The sequence below is a fragment of the Nilaparvata lugens genome, chromosome 5, assembly GCF_014356525.2.
Source record: "Nilaparvata lugens isolate BPH chromosome 5, ASM1435652v1, whole genome shotgun sequence".
Classification (NCBI taxonomy): domain Eukaryota; kingdom Metazoa; phylum Arthropoda; class Insecta; order Hemiptera; family Delphacidae; genus Nilaparvata; species Nilaparvata lugens.
Window position 1 is genome coordinate 44,617,633 of NC_052508.1, and position 21,954 is coordinate 44,639,586.

General features: G+C 38.9%; 1 protein-coding gene across 1 annotated transcript in view; it reads left to right on the forward strand.

Moving 5' to 3' along the window:
- Positions 1 to 21,954, forward strand: part of LOC111046666 (G patch domain-containing protein 1) — a 55,871-nt gene continuing 33,917 nt past the window's right edge. The window contains exons 1-4 of the mRNA XM_039429504.1: positions 1 to 564; positions 6,611 to 6,834; positions 8,682 to 8,835; positions 9,276 to 9,952. Of these exons, the coding sequence (XP_039285438.1) occupies positions 504 to 564; positions 6,611 to 6,834; positions 8,682 to 8,835; positions 9,276 to 9,952 (1,116 nt within the window). The 5' untranslated portion in view covers positions 1 to 503. The remainder of the gene's footprint in view (positions 565 to 6,610; positions 6,835 to 8,681; positions 8,836 to 9,275; positions 9,953 to 21,954) is intronic.

Here is a 21,954-nt window from a genome sequence, read left to right on the forward strand (position 1 = left end):
GACCATTTAGAGTAGACACGGCCAAATGTATATTCATACTAAAAGTCGTTGAAGCCAACATCTCTGCTGCCTAATTCGCCCACGTTGACGTCACAACAGTTTGTTGTGTAAGTGTTTGTGGTGTTTAACTTACATTGTTGTTGAACAATACATTATTGTTAGCTTGGTTGTGACGTCAATATGGGCGGATTTGGTAGTAGATGTTGGCTACAGAGGCTAGACTTCCCAGCGTAATAATGACAATAATTACAACACAAATCAAATTAAAACATCGATAGCTTTAACTTACTCGATTTCGTTCGACTGTCGACTATAGAGAAGAGAATGAGATATCGATATTTAGGTATCGATTGTTCTCAGGGGAATAGAAAAGTAAATCTAACCTCAATAAAATGTTGTTGATTGACGTTTCCAACAACATTTTTAAATCAATAACTAAATAATTATTGATTAGGATTCAGGTTCAGTGTATGCTACTTTTAAGCTTTTTAAGTTGAAATAAAATGGATTCCGACTCTGATGAGGATTTTGTGACCTATGGAACTCGCAGGGAACTTGATGAAGGTAATACAATGTAATCATTAAGCTGCGTTTACACTGTGTAACTTTGTTATAAAACATTGGTTGTTATATAACAACTTTAACAAAAATGTTATGAATTCATTTAACTTGTTACATGTTTTTAACTTCGTGTTTAAAACATAATTTCGTGTTATATATAACAAGTTTTCCCTTTAGCTACGTTTAAACTGTGAAACTTTATTATAAAACGTTATGGTTATATAACAACTATAACAAAAATGTTATAAATTCATGTAACTTATTACATGTAACTTCGTGTTTTGTAACAAGTTTTCCTTTCCCGCACGACGTCGGTAAAAATCAAAGAAAAAGTATAACTTTTTAACTTTGTTGATGTTCTGACAATGTGTTACTAGTAAATATTTGAGAAAACACTTAGGAGAAAATACTTTTTTTTGGAGTCTTGAGGAATGCATTTCACTCCTGAAGAGGAGCTTCATCAGCCTGACACCAGGGGCGCTTGCTCTTATGGTTTGGACTGTGTGGCCAAAATGTGGGAAAATATTACATTTGATTTGAAGTTAAGTTGATCATTTAATAAATTGGATTTGTCATAGTGGAGGTGTTTGAAAATTTCGTATTGTTCTAGTGTGTTGAGTCACTGGCTTTTTTGAAGAATGTGTAGGATTTCGATATCTGTGTGTATGTATTTGTGATTGTGTCCTGTGGCTATTAAATGTTCTGCATATGTAGATTCTGAATTTGAATTTACTGCTTTTATGTGCTCATTGTATCTTATTTTGAAGTTACGGCCGGTCTGTCCAATATACCGGGTGATTACAAATGAAATAGACAGTTTGAATAGCTTGTAGAGAATTTATTATTTAAAAGTTTAGATCATTACTTACATGATTACATAAAAGAATTCTTGAAGTTTTTATTGAAAATTTACAGATGTTCAATGTGTGCACCATTTGCAACACGACAGATATCAACACGATAGTCAAATTCTGACCACACGGTCATCTCACGGTTAACTGTGGCAAGAGCATTTGTGATTCGTTGTTTAAGATCATCGATATCAACAGGAAGCGGTGGTACGAAAACTCTGTCTTTTACATAGCCCCACAAGAAAAAGTCGCAGGGCGTTAGGTCCGGACTACGAAGTGGCCACGGCTGAAACACAACGTTTTCCTCACTTGCACGGCCGATCCATCGTCTAGGAAGATGTTCATCCAGATACCCTCTGACGTCTGAGTACCAGTGAGGCGGAGCTCCATCTTGTACAAAAATGAAGTTACAACTATCTTCATGGAGTTGAGGCATTAACCATTCGGTTAACATGTCCAGATAAATTCTTCCGGTTACTGATGGTTCTTGGAAGAAGAAAGGCCCGTAAACCTTTTCACAAGATAAAGCGCAAAACACGTTCACTTTAGGAGAATCGCGTGCTGTACAGTCTCTCTTGGGTTTTCTGTTCCCCATACTCATACATTATGTCTGTTAACTTTTCCACTAATGTGAAAAGTGCATTCATCACTGAAAATTAGGCGATTAAACAATGTGTCGTCATTTTCAAGACAATGTTGCAATTTAAACTTTGTACTAACTGCAATTTATAAGGTGTCATTTTCAAACGTTTCCGCAGAATTTTCCACACAGTAGGTTGAGGAATTTGCAATTCTAAACTCGCTGATCTAGTCGATTTTCCTGGACTTCGTACAAAAACATCACGAACACTATCAATTTTTTTCTTCTGTAACTCTTCTTCTTACACACACATCCACTGCTTTCAAAACGTTCATACCAGTCATAAATTGATTGCCTTGTTGTGGTGGTTTACCGTATTTTGTTCTGAAATGACGCTGCACAACAGTAACAGAGTTTGTTTTGGCTAATTCAAGAACACAATAAGGTTTCTCCACTTGAGTAGCGGCCATATTGCTAAACTAAACTGGCTGTTGTAACACGGAGCAGCCAACAATAGCCAGCAACAGTTCTACCAACATAAACTTTAAGAAATGCCCTACAAACCTATATCACTTACTATGTTGAAATACACCAGTTTAATTTTGTACAGGCTATTGAAGTTGTCTATTTCATTTGTAATCACCCAGTAGAATTTTGGGCATGTATTACATTTTAGTTTATAAATTCCTGTCTTTTTAAATTGTGAGCTGTCTATTTTTCGTGTTTTTAGTTGGGTTTTCAAGTTGTTGTTGTTGGTTCTAAATGCTGTTTTGTAGCCTGATTTTTTGAATAAGTTTGCTATGGATTGTGATTTTTGATTGAAATATGTTAGTGTGACATATTTGTTGGGATTTGGGGGTTTCTGTTTCTTGTTTTTCATTTTATGAAGAATTTTGTCTATTACATTGGATGAGTAGCCATTGTTTTGTGCCAGATATTTTATAGAGTTCAATTCTTTCTGGTAATCTTCTTTTGTAAGTGGAATGCTTTTTAGTCTATGTTTCATGGAGTTAAAGGCAGCAAGTTTGTGTTGTGGTGGATGATTTGATGTTTCATGTATGAGTGTATCTGTCATTGTGGGCTTTCTGAAAAAACAAAATCTTGGTTTGTTGTCCTGTTTTGATATGGAGAGGTCCAGAAAGTTTAGGGCATTGTTGGTTTCATATTCTGCAGTGAAATGTATGTTTTTGTGTATTTTGTTCAATTCTGAGAGGAGTTGATCACATTGTCTGGCATTTCCTTTGTAGAGTAGTATTTTGTCATCAACATATCTAATCCAATAAATGATTTTTTACTTACTTGTGAATCCATTTGTTTAGCTAATTTGTATGCTGGAGCTCTTTTGTAGTCTATGATAGGTCTTACTGGTGTGTTCTCTTTGTGGAGTTTGGGAAGTGCTTGGAGAGTAGGTGCAGAAGGGTGAATTTCTTTTAAATATCTTTTTCCATTTTCTTTGAGAATGTGTTTTGTTCTGTTTATAGCTAGTTTAATTTCATTCTGATGTCTTGTTGTTGGGTCTTTCTGGATTTGCTTTATATTATTTTCCAGGATAAATTCATCTATTTTTTTGTTCAGATCATCATTGTGGATTATAACCATTCTGTTTCCTTTGTCAGCTTTTGTGAATGTTAGATTGTGAGTTTTTGCCTTTTCTTTTATGGAGAGTAAAGTTTTTTCTGCTGTTAATGTGGGGGAGTGATTACTTTGGTCGGACTTTTTTATGACTTTTAGTGGTTCATGTCTCACTTGATCCTGCTCATCTGAGGCTATTTTTTGGATGTTAGTTTCTACATCTACTTTTTGTTACATGTTACATGTAAGAACGTTTTACTACTTATAACATGTTTCAAGTTATAGAATGGAGTTGAAATAGGTGGTGGGGGAAGTAGCTGAATCATCAGCTGCTTACAGGCGCGGATCCAGGCCCCTGACCTGGGAGCGGCGTCCAGGGGACCCCCCACCTGAAAATTGTTGAGGTTTTTAATCGAAAACAGCATTTTGAGAGCTTTATTAGTTGAAATTGATTAGATTTTTGATCTTGTTCATTTAAATGCTAAAGTCATGATACTTATTTCTGCAACTACAGTACTTTAAATATACATTATTTATTCTTGCATTTTATATTGTAGTTCTGATTTTCAATATATTGTTTGGGTACATAAATTTCCTTGTGCTAGATACAGAGTCGCCCAAAAACCTTGTATTTTCGGTCCATTTTCCAGTCTTTTTTATGTTATTTCCGCCAAATCTTGTAATCGATCAGAAAAATTTGTTCCGCCTTTTATTTAGATTATTAAACAACTAATAAAATAAGATTATTCGGAACTTTCTATCCTCAATGAGTACTGACTTACAATTTTTCAAAAATAAGTAAAATTAGAAAAAAAATCATTTTGATGAATTTTAATTTTTGATCTACAATATCTTCCGATTGTCACCATTTAAATGTATAATTTAAGATTCCTCTGAGCATAGTTTTGTGCTCTACAGGCTCTATCTTATATATAGATTTCCAGGTAAACCTGACAACAATGATCCTTGTATTTTGGAAAACACCTGAGTTTTAACTTCATTCATCATCAGCAACTCCATTGTCATCACATTCAGATTTCGCACCATGATATAAGTTCATTAGATCATGTTCTATGAGAATCACCCGTTATAATATGCTCTTAATTTAGTGGAGAGGCGCGTATAAGGACACCTCAAGAATCAAAATTTCAAACACTCATAACTTTTGACTTTGACACAATGATCAGATCTCATTGTACCTCAGCTCATTCTTCTCAGCATGTCAAGGCGGTTCCAAATCATGCATTATATGTGAAATTCGACCAACAAATAGAGAAATTTATCCTTGAGTGTACTTTAAACAGTATTTCAATTCACAAAAAAATTACAAATTTTCTTATTTAAAGCTGCATATTGTGAAATACCTCGGATAAAATTTCAAAATGTGGAAAAGTATTTCCTCTTTCCACTACAATAAAGAATACTCTCGATTCCAGTATTATTAGTCAGTTACAACCGATTTTAAAAAGAGCGATTCCAGTTTTTCATTTTTTTCGCGATTTTTCTGTTAATCAAGAGTCTGCTACATCATAGAAACTCATGATTGATTCCAAATTGTGGACAATTCATCCTCTACGAGCTCATAATTATTGCCTAAAATTCATCTTGAATCACTGTTCCCTATCATAGAACTGCCTAGACCGTTAATTTATGAGAAAAGTATCATCGATTTCTTGATTTTTTACGATCGAATCTTACATTACGATTATATTCTTCGTGTGCAGCAACTAAAACTGGTAGGAAAAAATTCAAATTTAATTTTAAAATTTAAGATCAAGTCTTTTTTATAATAATGGGTTACCGAGATACATAGGTTTGATTTGTCATTTCTTTGTGTATTGAAGTACTGGTTAATCTACACTCAGGGATGAATTTCATATTTTTCGATCGAATTCGACTCATGAATACTCATGAAGCATTTTTTTGAACCGCCTTGACCAGCCGAGAAGAATGAGCTGTGTGGTACAATGACATCCGAGGAGGTGTACCCTACTTATGCGCGCCCAAGGGAAGAAAAATTGATGTTTTAAGCGTTATTAATGTTATTTAAATAAACTTTATTGATCTATATCAAAGTATAATCAGTTTTCCTTCGAAAATTTCATACCAAACTCATCGGAAGTTCAAAATACGTTTCCAATCGGTAAAAGAAGTGATAAGTTTCAAATTTACAATATATTTCCAAAAAAATTAATAAATAAGACAGGACTATAAAGTTTGTTTATAATCTTAATGGCGGATTTGTACCACGTGACAGTCAATATCCATACTTTGAGTAATATAGTTACTGTAGAGACCCACAAACTTGCTTTTGTTTTATAACATGTTACAAATTCCTTTTTGTCAATCAAACTTTTGTTGTATAACAAAAGTTTTATAACTTATTTTTCGAACAAAAGTTACATATAACAAAGTTTTATAACAAAGTTACACAGTGTAAACGCAGCTTAACTTACAATTACAACTACATTAAATAATATATTTATCCAATTACCCTTGACTATGGTGATTTTAAAACTATAACAAATTAAACTACAATACTTTCTTATCAACCTACAATTCTCTTGTAGGTATGATGATAAGATGATCATCCAGTGCTCCTTCATAAAATGTTTTTATTTTCAATCAGTTTTATTGAATAAAGTTTATTTTATAAATTAATCAGTTTTATAGAACAAAGTTTTGTTTGGGAAGGTTGATGAAGCATTTTTTAAGTGCGGTACTATTATTAATAGTTAAGAAACTGGAATAACCAAACTGGTTTTTAGTAATTATTTATTTAACACACTTATAAAGATAGTTAAAAGTTACAGGTGATGCGCGCTCTACAAGTTGTGGAAACAGACGGACTTGACAAAGTGACAGAACTAATTTAATAGTAATATCAATACCGTGCTAGACCAGCATTAACTAATAATTACTATGTAGAATGATTTTCCTAGCATTGGGATTGTAACAATGAAAACCAATTTCTATCAATGCTATTAGAAGAATGTAATCATTTTATGTTTTCATCAACTTGAATGAACTTTAATTTTTTCTACAGATGAAATTGTTGCAAGAAAACGGCCTAAAACAATTGCTGATCAAACTGTTAAGGATAAACAAGGACGACAACGTTTTCATGGAGCTTTTACAGGAGGGTTTTCTGCTGGATTTTTCAATACAGTTGGATCTGTTGAAGGATGGACTCCATCTTCATTCAAATCATCACGTGCCAAGAGAGCTGATAACCAAGGTCAAAAACCAGAAGATTTTATGGATGATGAGGTACTTATTCCAATTTAGTAGCCTATAGGCTTAGCCTACTGAACTCAATTCAAGTCAGACGTTCCGAATTCTAGCGGTCTCATGCCCGGTTTCAGAGTCGTTACATAAAATCAAACATAACTATGTGAGACATAGATTAAAATCACTGACATAAATTGTTGGTCATTGCACAGTCGTTTGCCGAAACCCATTTAGCTATTTCTCGAATTAGCATCACACATAATAACTGCAGTTCTATTCACATTTTTCCGTACATGCTTCTATCCAACCAATGTCTTGGCATCGGGCAAAGTTTCAATAGATATCACTCTGAACAGACCTAAAAGACCTCACATAAAATTGATAAACAAAATGGCGACTCTTGGCTTTTGGCAAGATTTCTTACCATATTTAGCGATTTGGGTTATAAACAACTTCTAGAGCGTAGAAACACGGAAAATTCTAACTTAATGCTTCGACAATTATTCTAAAATTAGACAGAAACTTAATGCAACATTTGTTGATTATTATTATAATCATTGGCTTTTAATAATCATGTAGGAGATAATTATTATTATCATTTAATTAAAATTATATTATAATATCAGGGCACCGAGCTTCGCTCGTTCTTTTTATTTATTGATAAATAGAATCATGGCTTACTTTAGATATACTCTATCTATAGTAGACTGTGACAAAACAATTATTCTTTAAAATGATCGTGTTTATATTTCACAGCTGGCTATACGTCACCTTATGAATTTCGGGGATGCGATATTTTGATTTTTCACATACTCAATCGCTCACTCACTTTTTTACTATCCACAGACGACGAAAATCTCTGATGTGTTCTTTAATTCTACTTTTGAAACTTCTACCAGTCTCACCCACGTAACAAGCATTACAATCATCACATTTAAGTTTGTACACCCCGCTTTTATCCCAAATATCAATTGTGTCTTTACTCCAGCTAAATAGACTATTTAAAATCGGTTTGGTCTTGAAAGCAACATGAAATCCATTCCTCTTCAATTCCCTACCTATCTTATCAGATACAAGGCCTGAATATGGGATTGTTATCCAAGTCTTCTCCTCACAGTTTGAGCCTACAAGGCTAGAATTGATTGAAATTTGTCTATTAATTTTACCCAATAATCTGTCCACCATACTTTCTTCATACCCATTTGTGACAGCTATCTGTTTAATTTTAGTGATCTCAATATCAAAATCATGATTGCTCATAGGTATTGTTAGTGCTCTATAGACCATGCTATTGAAAGCAGCAAGTTTGTGAGAAATAGGATGACAAGAATGAAGAGGAATGATAACATCAGTATGGGTTGGTTTTCTGAAAATAGAAAACTTGTGAAAACCAGTGCTATGATCTATTCTTAAATCTAGAAAATTCAATACACAATCCTGTTCTACCTCTACAGTGAATTTTATACTCTGATGTAATCCATTCAGATAGGAAAGAAAATTGTCTAGTTGTCTGTTACTTCCTTTCCATAAGCAAATAATATCAACATATCGAAACCAGTACACAATTTTATCTTTGAAATTACTATTTTCAATGATTCTACTTTCTAACTTATCCATAAATAATTCAGCTAGGAGTGGTGAGAGGGGTGACCCCATTGCCAACCCCTCTCTTTGTTCAAAAAATCTATTGTTGAATTTGAAATAATTATGCTGAGTGCATAACTTCTATCGGTGAGGTCACCCGTAAGAGTCTCCCCCCCCCCCCACCACTACAAAATCGATTAGAATTTGTTTATAATTATGATCTATGCTTCACCTTCTGCTTAGTCAAGTTAGCATAGTTATTCAGCTGTGAATTTGTAAATTTGACGTCCATCTGTTGACAGGATACTGGCGAGTTCGGATTCGCTCCTAAGACAGTTCAGGTTAAGAATGATTATGACTCCAACATTGAAGAGAATCCTTTGAAGAGGAAGTTTGCAGTTAGAGATAGAAGCGCTTTGGGTCATCATGCTCTGAACAGTATTTTAAAACGGCCAGGTAGATATACTTTGTTTTTTTCAACTCTTTATTATTTTATCAGTTGGTTAGTATGTCAATCATTAATAGGAATGCATCAAGTTTCAACTTAATCAAAGTCCTTACATGTAGGATGCATGTAGGTACCACTGGAGCGCCATCTTTAGCGTTATAAGAGTACATTTTATTTTACTAATGTTTTCAACTGTTCAGTGCCCTCTTGAAAAAGTAGCCTCTGTACCTTGTTAGGGCACTCAACATAATCATTTAATTATTGGTTACCGTACTGGTGAATGTTGAACTTGTTCTAATTGTAAATTTGAACAAAGAAGGAACACATGTACTGGCCGACAGTATAGTAAGAGTTATGGAACCGAAAAAGATGCCACTGAAAGAAAACTTCCAGGCTAGACCCAGCTACAGTATGGCAGTCCGGCGTGATTCATTGTAGCCACAAACAGCATTGAACCACACTCCACATACCAAGGAACACAGAAAAAATCAACAATCCACTCCATATGGAGAGGATGAGCATGGATCTGAGTCTGTTCACCCTGATATCGTTGTTCTTTCGGAGCATGGACTCAGAGAGGAAGACCTACTACACACCAATATTGCTGGCTACACTCTTATAGCAAACTATTGTCGTAAAACTCTTCTCTGGGGCGGCATTGCCATGTATAAAAGAAGCAACCTTCAACTGAACATGGAGAAAGTAAACTTAGACCAGTCACATGCACCTGCAGAACAGCTTTTTGAAACAGTGGTGGTGAAAGTACGGATGAGGCAGATGAACCTAATCATTATTGGCACCTATCGATCTCCATACCCCAGAACAGAAGATGAATTCCTATCCAGACTTGGAAGTCTACTTCAAAAATACTCTGGAAAGCGCTTCAAGATTGTTGTCCTTGGAGACACCAACATAGACACTCTAAAACCAGAGAGCCAAATCTGTAAGGACCTAGAAAATATCTTGACACAGCATGGCTGCCAAATCTACAGGATGCCTGCCACAAGAATCACTCAAAACTCAACCACTAGCATTGACGGATGTTATCACAATATGGACACAAAAACAATAGAAACTAAAGCATACCCAAACCAAATTTCCGACCATCACACTGTCATCTGCAAAGTAACTAGTACGGTGGAATATGAAAATGCTATATATAAACACACCCGAAACTTCTCCACAGAAAATCTAAATCAACTAAAGACTTTGCTTCAGCAAGCTGACTGGACAAGGGTGACAAACTCTCCACAAGTAGATGACAAATATAATAACTTTCTGAAGATAATGCGGATAAGTATGGATAGTGCAATGCCTCGAGAATTAAAAAAAATTACTACATCCGAAAAAAATATCTTTTGGGACAATAACACATTGACATTGAGACACAAACTACTCCAAGCAAATAACCAGTACTTGGCAACAGGCTCTCTGGAAGATAAAGAAAATGCTCTACTTTAAAGAAGGCCTATGACACTGAAGTGAGAGAGAAGAAAGTGCAGCAGATGAGAAGTAGAATTGAAAAGACTAATAATAAACCAAAAATTCTCTGGAAGATTATCAATAATGAAAGAAACAAAAACAAGCTAGGAGTACAGGACAACCTAGTGCTGAACTGGGAAAAGGAAAAATAGTAAACCCCAAGCATATTAGTGATATCTTCAATTCTTTATTCACACAACCGCCACCAAAGTCAAATATGCACGCATTAGATAGTGAGGATGAGATGCTTGATGCTCCATTATTCAGTGATTTCTCCACATTTCAGAATCAGACATTGACTGCCTTCTTGACAACCTAAAACCAAGTAACTCAGCTGGATATGATGAGATTACAGGAAAAATAATGAAGTATTGCAAGGACGAGTTGAAAAAGCCACTTCTTGACATTGCAAACTCATCTATAAGACAAGCAAAATTTCCATCATACATGAAAGTGGCAAGATTTATCCTAACTGAAAAAAGGTGACAAAACTGATCCCAGGAATTACAGACCGATTGCTAATCTGCCTACACCATCAAAAATAATCGAAAGAGCAGCCTATAATCAAATAATATCCCATCTTGAAGACAACAATTTACTTGTGAAACAGCAGCATGGATTCAGAAAGAACCTCGGCACAATGACTGCAATATCAAATTTACACAATGAGATTACAAAAATGTGGGAAGAACATAAAACCCCCTGTGGACTCTTTATTGATCTACAAAAGGCATTTGATACAATAGACTTCAACATACTAAAAAGCAAACTCAAAAAACTAAAAATTGTAGGAAATGCACTTGCCTGGCTAGAAAACTACCTCACAAACCGGCAACAATATGTTGAAGTAGAACATAAAATCAATAGCAATGTAATCAACTATAGATGATCCATACAAGCAGTCACTAAAGGCGTACCACAGGGATCGATACTGGGCCCCCTGCTATTCCTCATTTATATAACGACTTTTCTAAGGAATTACAACCTGATAAAAAATGCATTTTGTTTGCAGATGACACAACAATACTTATGCCCACTAGCAAGGAATGTCTAAAAATGAAGTAATCGATTCTACATTCAATGAAATTAAAGGAATCTGCAATAAATTAAACCTTACCATCAACACTACAAAAACAGTCTGTATTACATTCACAAATAGAAATCAACAACATGAACCCCTGAATGGAGAAATAATGGAGGCCGACAATACAAAATTCCTCGGAATTCTAGTGGACAAAAATCTCACCTGGCAAAACCACATAGATCACCTGTGTAAAAAACTATCTTCAGCAGTGTATGTGATCCGCAGAATACGCAATATAACAGATGAGAAGACAGCATTTACATCCTACCATGCCCTATTTTCATCTCATCTCAAATACGGCATTGTTGCATGGGGATCGGCAACAATAGCAAACCTCAACAGAGTACTGTGTATACAGAAGAGAGCTATACGCACTATACTGAGAAGAAATATGTTGGATCACTGTAAGGGCTTCTTTGTGCAGTATAATATCCTGACAGTGATCTCACTATATATCATGGAAACAGTACTAGCGGTGGTAAAACAAACCCCAGGCTGAGATGCGGACAACACACCTACAGCACCCGAACCAGAATAATATTGATCTTCCCCAACACAGACTCACTAAGACTGCAAAATCACCAGCCTACACTGGGGCTTTCTTCTTCAATCTGCTCCCGCTGCATGTAAAATCAATGGTCAATACTGGGACATTCCCAAGAACACTGAAGATGTACCTGCTGACAAGACCCTATTACTCAGTAGCAGAGTATGTTGGGGAACACACTGCTACACACCTGGACTAACCGGGACAACTATGACGACTCCACGGACACACGACCGTCGGGAGGACCTAGGAAGTAAAAAAAAAAGTAAGTTCTACTAAGGTAGAATTTGGGGCAGTAAGAACAGCTACTTTTGCCAACTCAAGGATATGTTTGTCAGTTAAAGGAAAGTAATTTCTGTAGTGGGTTTTTTTTACTGCTCTGGAAGACATGTATCCTGAATTAAAAGAGGATAACAGTATATTGATATTCAGCTGTTGACAAATTTTTTTTGAGTTTTTTTTATGTCATTTAGTACAGTCATTTCGGACTTAACCATTTCGTCTAACTGAATTTCGGAGAGAAATCGATCAAGGTTTTACTTATTTTTCTTTTCTAATCATTTTAATACCTTATACCTTCTTCTTCATCCATTACCATCACTTGTGGGATCGATGGCGTCATTGTCACAATAAAAGTCAAACAACAAAAACACCTATTTATCAAGATGGTAGCAATCAAGATTACTAACCTTTGATTAACATCTAAGGCCTTGCTCTTCGACTTACTGGCAAATTAGCCAGATATTATTTGAGACAGGTCATCTTTTAAAGTGTAGAATGTGCAATGCGTTTCAGTTATAATCCTAGCAGCCCGTTTTTGCAGCTTCAGTGTGTCTACTACCTTGGCTGAATGAATAATAATGGCTTATGAATAATTTTCTATACATATTAGGAATAAATTTAAATTCTCTATTCAACAAAACAAGCATATAACTTGGTATACAACCATTTGTTGATCACATATATGGGCCTCAAGGGTCTGTATTTGGGTCAAAGAAGATCGGAGACATTTTTACTAAAAAACAGTAATATGGTACAGATACAATATGCAAATAATATAGATCATATTATTATATAGCCTACTACAAAAGTCAGTAAAATGAATAATTGTATACGCTGAATATAATATAAAGTAAAAAAATAAGCAATAATGCTATGAAAAGCATAATAATAGCAGCATGATATAACTGATGAAAATATATCAACTTGAGCATGTTGAAGTGAACATATGATAAAGAATAAAGTATTCAGCTTTTTATAATCTATTGGCTATTCACAGTCAAAACCTGTGTTTAAACCACAGTTTAAACCTGTTATAGAACGAATTTTATATATATATATATATATATATATATATATATATATATATATATATATAAACTCATGTTATTTCAATTATCCACTGCATACTGCTGTATATTACTGAAAGTTGATTACCCTGATCTACTTTTAGCCTACTTAATTTTATTAATCATTATTTGATCTTATCTACCTATATATTATTTACTTATCAATTTTCTGTTTTTTTTTCTCTTAAATATTCATATTGATTAAAACTTTCACATATTTCCATTAATAAATAAATCCTTAGTTTAAATAATGAAATTAACGTTTTGGTAGAGAGTTAGTGGGGAGGATATTTTTAATATTCTTATTAGAATGACCTATTCCACCCTCTAGGTTTTCTAATAATTGCGAAGTATTGCTACGACGCGGACTAGCTACAGCCGGGTATGGGTCGGGGTCGGTGACCGTATTGACTGGTGGAGATACTGGACCTACACTTCTCCCCCTGTCCTGATTCTTTACCCTCTGGCCTTGGCGGGAGGTATTTAATTTGAAGGGAAGTGTGTGTGCCCGTGCCGTTGTTGGCCGATTCGGCCCTCGGCTCTTGGAATTCAGGTTGGGTGTTAGGGAGAATTGAGGTAACCTTAACCAAGGATACGGATCCGGATATCAGATCCACACAAATAATTATATTTGTAAAGGTAGTACGCAGTCTGAACCAACTGCGAGTTGACGGCGAGCAAAGCTGTACCTGCAAGCCCGGAATAAAGGTTGTAGGTGGAGGAACTCGGGATGGAGTTTAACAAGGAATGATATAGAATTTTTGTTACGGTTTTCGCAATCTGAGACTGCGGGCTGTCGGTGTGCAGACTGAACCTGCGCACCCGGTATTAGATCAATATGATTGGAGAGGTGCAAGTGGTATAAGGTACAGGATATGGTATACCGAGTTAGAGGTATAGGGAATATTTTATCGGGCCTGGGGAATGGAGATTCGTTAATAGGATTGTTCTTCCTGTAACTAATGGGGTTTGGTTCAATAACTCGCGATCTGTGAATCGCGATATAGCTCTCAGCAAGCTGAACCTGCTAGCTAAGTACAGTATATCGATTACAATTTTATGATAACTAAAGCTCAATGGATGAGGTTTCGGGTGTCGGATTTCTGAATCGCGAGCCTGCAGCTGCGATAGGATTTTCAGCAATTCTGAAACTGCTAAACAGGATTTCCGCGCTGATCTGATGACAGCGCGCCGATTATTAAGGGCCAATCTGTAACTGCCCTTAAGGGTATGGGAATCACTCTCAATCGTCCGAAACGCTTTTAAATTAATAGTCAGTATGTCGACTATTATGAGAGGATAGGGAAGGGCTTACAAGGATTCTCCTAAGCTTCTCGCTGGTCTGAGGACCGCGACGGGAACGATCTCTAGTCTGGAACTGAGATCTCGCAATATACAGGGCAGGAAAAATTAGAGGAAGGGAGGAGAGGATGCCGCAGTCTGGGAACTTCGGCAAGGGCGTCCTCAGGCTGTACCTGAGAGCGGGAAGCGTCGCAGTCTGTGACTTCGACAAGGACGTTCTCCAGCTGTACCTGAGAACAGGAAACGTTGCAGTCTGTGACTTCAACAAGGACGTTCTCAAGCTGCACCTGAGAGCGGGAAGCGTCGCAGTCTGTGACTTCGACAAGGACGTTCTCAAGCTGTACCTGAGAGCTAGAAGGATTATAGAATAGGGAAGGTGAAGAGAAAGTAAGAGGAAGGATGCCGCAGTCTGGGGACTTCGGCGAGGACGTTCTCAAGCTGTACCTGAGAGCAGGAAGCGTCGCAGTCTGTAACTTCGACAAGGACGTTCTCAAGCTGCACCTGAGAGTGGGAAGCGTCGCAGTCTGTGACTTCGACAAGGACGTTCTCAAGCTGCACCTGAGAGCAGGAAGCGTCGCAGTCTGTGACTTCGACAAGGACGTTCTCAAGCTGCACCTGAGAGTGGGAAGCGTCGCAGTCTGTGACTTCAACAAGGACGTTCTCAAGCTGCACCTGAGAGCGGGAGGCGTCGCAGTCTGTGACTTCGACAAGGACGTTCTCAAGCTGTACCTGAGAGCTAGAAGGATTATAGAATAGGGAAGGTGAAGAGAAAGTAAGAGGAAGGATGCCGCAGTCTGGGGACTTCGGCGAGGACGTTCTCAAGCTGTACCTGAGAGCAGGAAGCGTCGCAGTCTGTAACTTCGACAAGGACGTTCTCAAGCTGCACCTGAGAGTGGGAAGCGTCGCAGTCTGTGACTTCGACAAGGACGTTCTCAAGCTGCACCTGAGAGCAGGAAGCGTCGCAGTCTGTGACTTCGACAGGACGTTCTCAAGCTGCACCTGAGAGTGGGAAGCGTCGCAGTCTGTGACTTCAACAAGGACGTTCTCAAGCTGCACCTGAGAGCGGGAGGCGTCGCAGTCTGTGACTTCGACAAGGACGTTCTCAAGCTGTACCTGAGAGCTAGAAGGATTATAGAATAGGGAAAGTTAAGAGAGAGAAAGAGAAAGGATGCCGCAGTCTGGGGACTTCGGCGAGGAAGAGCTCAAGCTGCACCTGAGTTCTCTAGGAAAAGGATTGGGCTTTTCCTACTTGGAATTACAGCAAGTCAGAAACTGCTAAGCGAATTTAAAATACAGGGCCACTCTATAGCATGAAAATTAATAAGGAAAATACATCCCTAAAAACTGAGATTACCTTATTACAGAAGAGGAAATGCACACAAGTGACCAGTCCTAACATACAGTTACCTGAATCACTGCAGAATTAAATACGGAGAATAGCAAACCAATTCCCGCACTAAACTTAAACGTCGTGAAGCGACAGAGTCGAGACTTAAGAATTAAGCCCTCAAAAATAATTTGCTTAAAAGCCTAGCTAAATTTCCCCACTCAACTGTTTGTAGCTCAAACTTGAGATCCCTTACAGGTTTCAAAACCAAGAATAATTCGTTCACCCCCAGTGATACGAATTCGGGAAAAAAATAGCTGACAAGAAAGAAAAACCCACAAGGGAATTCTAACTCCGAGTTGTTCGGAACTCGACCTACAATATTCTACGTTAACACAAGATAGAATAATAATTAGTGTCGGTAACGTCGTAAGGAGAGGAGATTCGCGACCCGATCTCACGCTCAACCACCGAACAACTGACTCTCTCCCAGGTCTCCTTGAAGCCACACCGGGTCGCGAAAGTTAGGAGGCGGGGGAAAAGGGGCTTGCTGACCAATGGGAGTCTGAAAAGACGATCACGCCACTAGTCATGTGACAGGGTTTGAATCCACTAGTGCTGATGATAAGGGTGCAGCTAAAGACGACACTGATACTAATTACTACACTAATTCAGGCCGGTAAACAATATTTCTATTCCAGAAATTTCATGAAGAGCGATACTGGCCCGACTCGGTAGCCGCTTATCGTTTAGATGATACGAATGCTGCTAATTTAAAGGGGTTGACGGCGATAGTGATAATGTATACACAACTACAAATCTAACAAAATATATCTGGCAGACGATCCTATTCCTATTCTAAAATAGAATAATTTCGCTAATTTTATGCTGGACGACGGCTCTCTATCCGTCACAAAAATTCACTTTGTGACACCCCACTCCTACTAAGGAGGGGGGGGGGATTGGCGTTGAAGGTACAAGGCGACGTCGGGAATACCGGGTATAACCACACCACATCCGAATTGTCCCATGAAGTTCAACCAACAAAGAAAGGAAAGTCAAGTCCAGGGGAATAGTACGTCATATCCGGGAAAAAAATAAATTTGGAAATAGAGAGTCGACGTCAACGGTATCTTACTCTAAAGAAATGGACATGAGTTTTAAGATTATGGTGAGGACGGCATAGAGCTATAAATCTGAAATTCCTATGTATCTGGGAGCAGCAGCTGTAATAAAGAAAAATATTTAAAAGGAAATTTCGACGACTGTACTGAATATAAAAGAACGGAGCAAAGAAAGGAAAATAACAACAATAATCTTCTTCCAAAAAAAACTAACCTCCTAATTAATACCTCATTGAAAACAATATGAGATCAATGTCGCACTCTCATCCACTTCCACTTGCCGTCGGGACCGAGCACTTTAAACCTAGGACGGCCGGCCCGTCGCTTACGAGCACCTGGCTTATTGTAAGGTTTGTACAAAATGCGGGATCTGTCGAAAATCGGGGGATTCAGGTCCTGGAAGTAGACGGTGTCGCTGCTGAAATAGCCGACGCGGGGGCAGATGACTCTATATCCATCGTGGTAACCTCCGCGGCTGCTCCAGTGATCGATGATATTGATTCCATGTCCTCCGCCGGAATCATTCTATGGTTAGTCAAGACTTCGTGTATCAGTTGAAACGGTACGGGGGGAATAGCCTCGGGAACACGGGCTACTGGCAGAGGGGAAGAAGAGAAGGGATGTGATGCGGGCGGGGAAGAAGTGGTCGAAGATGAAGAAGATGACGACGTGGAGGAGGTACACTGCTGGTGACTGTCCACTCGAACAAACTCATTGACTTCTACTGTTGTTGAGTCGTCTTCCGGATCAGCTAGTAGCTCGTCCTCGTTCTCGGTTGGGACAGGGGATACCACTTCAGGATACGGAAATGTCAGGGAAGAGTCTGACGAACCGACAGGCGGAAATACATTGACAGCAGAACAAAAGGAGGAAAATTCCGAAATATCTAGTTCTGGAATACTCTGACTGATCTCTGACACTACTTCAGATAACGGTGTTGACAGTGCATATGGCAAGTCGTACAAATGCCTATTCAAATGGAAAATAATGTATAACACAGCATCGGAATAAGAGAGTGAATCGCGATAAAACGGATGGAATCGGAAGTGAAATGCTGGAGCTGAAACCAAATTTTTCAACATGGAATGATCATGAATAAGCCACAAAATACGAGCCCTAAGCGTCGTATCAGCTATCCGACAAGGGTCGAAGAGTAATACAGATGAGTCGGACCGGTTCACAAGAGCGACCACCACCCCACCCATGATTTCGATAGGAATCGCCCACTGCGCTTCAGTAGATATACGGCACAAAGCGCCGCGGCGCTCTCTCACTGACATGTTCCAATGTCGCACCTTCAAACTCGGAACAACACACCATCCTCCCTACTTTTCACATTACGTGAACGCATTTCAGCGATGGATAAAAAGCGATCAAGTAGACCAAGACGAGGCGCCATACTGCTAAGAGAGTCGAAGCACTACTGAAGCAATAGAAAGACGACTGGATGGGCTTATACAAAAATATTCAGGTAACGACAGTGTAGAAAGACAAGATTATCATTATCGGGAACGCGATAAAAGCAACCCTACAATAAACAGATAACAAAAATATCCTGAAAGAAAAGGTTCGAACGTCTTATGCGATGCGACGAGAGAAGGAGCAAGAAACCAGTGAACCAACCCTGTCGCGGCATCTAACGGGAAACGTAATAACTAGTTGAATGAAGTGCTGCCCCCGCACCTTGCGCCGTCTAAGGCTAGTATAGGCAACCCGCACTTCACTCCACCAACGCAATTTGCGTCGCCTGTTCTTCAGAGCTAGATTCCCCCTCCTCCTCCTCTACACATGGGGGTAACAACTTAATGTCTTTCACATGAACAGTCACAGATTTATTCTCTGCTACTTTAACCTTCACTACTGTAGGACTCAATATCTCAACCACCTCCCAGGGCCTGAGAACTTTGGAGCGAGCTTCGCGGCAAACTGGTCGACCCCCGAAGATAAATAATGTTCTCTCTTATATATCAACTGACCTGGGGATAGCTTAACATCTCGCCTCCGAAGATTATAATAACGGCTAGCATCCCTATATGCTTTATCCAAATTATCCACTACAATTTTCCTGGTTTGAATTAATACCTTAATATTTTTCTGTAGCGTGGCCTGACTACTTTCAAAACCCTGCGTACGTGGATCGTCTTGAGACTCGAATGCTGACTCACCTGGAGCCCTCAATTCCCTACCGAAGTTGAGATAAGCTGGAGTATATTGGGTGCCTTGATGAATAGTTGTATTCATCGCAAAACAAAATTCTCTTAAATATCGGTCCCAATCCGAGTGGTTCTCTCCTACAAAGATTTGTATCATAGTTTTGAGTACACGGTTCACTCTTTCAGTAGGATTACAACTAGGAGAATATGGGGGGGTGAAAAACACATTCACGCCATTATCCTCACAATACGAGCGAAAATACTTGCTAGTGTATTGGGTTCCATTGTCACAAATGAGCATCCTAGGTGCTCCATACCGTGTGACAATCAGTTCACGGAAAGCTTTCGTGACTCCTGCGCTATCTGCCTTAGATAGGGCGGCCACTTCCGTCCACTTAGTGAACTGATCTTGAAACACGACTATGTAACGGTGTCCTAACTTGGAACGGGGTAACGGGCCGACTAAGTCAGTACTGACAGTCTCCCAGGGTGAAACAATTTACGGGGATTTTTCATGCGACCATATGGGGTCCTCTGTTCTACCTTAATTTAAGGCAGTCATCACACCTCCGAACATAGGTGGCAACATCATTAAACAAACCAGGCCAATAATATAGGCGCGCTATCTTGTCATATGTTCGATATATGCCAAAGTGACCCGCGGTTGGAGCATTATGATTTTGTTGTAAAACTTCAGAGCGACAGCTCACTGGGACACAAAGCTTCCACCCCTCAGCACTCTGCTCTTCCTGGAGCCGCCTCCTAGGCCAAATATGTCTATACAACAACCCATCTCTAACTGTATAGTCGGGGAATTTCTCGGGGTCTGCAATCAGTAATGATTTAATTTTCTTTACCCAGCTATCGTCGTTCTCTCGACCAATAGCGATAGGGGCCACCCCACCCTCAGAGTTCGTTTCTCCCGAAGTGAGCTCCTCCTTACAGGGGGTGCGTGAGAGTACATCTGGGACTATGTTGAACTTCCCTTTCCTATATTTTATTTTCAAATTATATTGTTGCATTTCCATTACCCATCGTGCTAAACGACCAGTGGGATGGGGAATGGCATGCAACCACTTCAAGGACTGATGGTCGGTAATCACAGTAATTTCGTAACCTTCCACATATGACTTAAATTTTCTCAGGGCATATATCACAGCTAGACACTCTTTCTCGGTTGTAGTATATCGGACTTCAGGACCTCTTAAACCCCTACTCGCATAAGCAATAACTTTCTCCTCACCATTAATCTCCTGAGTCAAGACAGCTCCCAACCCTTCGTCGGAGGCATCGGTCTGAATCACAAAGGGTAACTCAAAATGAGGGTAGGTTAATACTGGGGCACAGGTTAAAGCATCTTTGATTTTCTGAAATGCCGTTTCCTCCTCTTCTCCCCACTGCCAATTCACCTTCAATTTTAACAAACGATGTAACGGATTTGCTAGCTCTGAAAAATTAGGGACGAACCTACGGTACCAGGAGGCTAACCCTAGGAAGCTCCTGAGAGATTTAACACGCTGCGGGGTAGGGAAATCTCTAACAGCCCTAATCGTTTCCGGGTCGGTACGGAGGCCTTGCTCTGTCACAATATGACCTAAGTATTTCAGCTCAGATTTCAGAAAATTGCACTTATCTTTATTTATAATTAGACCTGCGTCTCTCAACCTCTGGAAAACCTCTGCGAGATGTTCTCTATGGGATTCAAGAGTCTCCCCTAATACTACCACATCGTCTAAGTACGCGAACGCATATGGTTCGAGTTTAGGCCCTATCACCTGATCTAGCAAACGTTGAAAGGTAGCTCCAGCTGAGTGTAAGCCGAAAGGCATCACTTTAAATTGAAATAGACCTCTGCCCGGCACTATGAAAGCAGTCAATTCTTTACTCTCCTCATCTAACGGAACTTGCCAATAACCACTCTTCAGATCAATAGTAGATATATATTTAGCATCGCAAAGCCTGTCTAAAATACCAGTCATATTGGGAGGGGGTAAGCATCTCTATGAGTCACAGAATTAAGTTTACGAAAATCAATACAAAACCTTATTTTCCCATTCAATTTTTTTACTAATACGATAGGAGAACTCCACGAGCTACAGCTGGGTTCTATGACTCCCTGTTCAAGCATTGTATCGACTTCCTCATCGATCACTTTTTGCATGATAGGGTTCCTGGGATAGGGACGAAGTCTGAAGGGTTCAACTCCTTCCTGGAGTTTTATTTTATGTTTCAAGATATGGGTCCGTCCTGGGAGTGAAGAGAATTTCCGGATTTCTTCTTCCAGAAAATTATCGAATTTCTCCTGCTCAGAGACAACTGATAACCTACCTTCCCCTTCCCTACTCCGTAATCGGACTCCCTGGGGTTGCATTTCTAATACAGCTCCCATCTTACGCAGATTTTCCACTCCTAAAATCATACGAGGTTCAATATCTGGGACAACTGACACTTGCCACTTATACTCCTTGCCACATACAGTGACCGGTAAAGTGGTCTCTCCTTCTATTTTAAGACGTTTCGCGATCTCACTAGAAACGTATGACTTTTGAGATGAGGTATCTATAGCGGCATTCAGGTCCACCCCCTCTACTCCTACGTACATGTACACCCCGTTATCTCCGACCTCCCTACTTGGTCTAACGGCAGCTACAGTCGACACCTTAGAAGTATTCGCTGAACTCTTACTACCACGTATAGCTCCCACTATCTCTGGTTCCCATTCTACTCTATTATGCCTCATATTGATAGTTAAATTATGC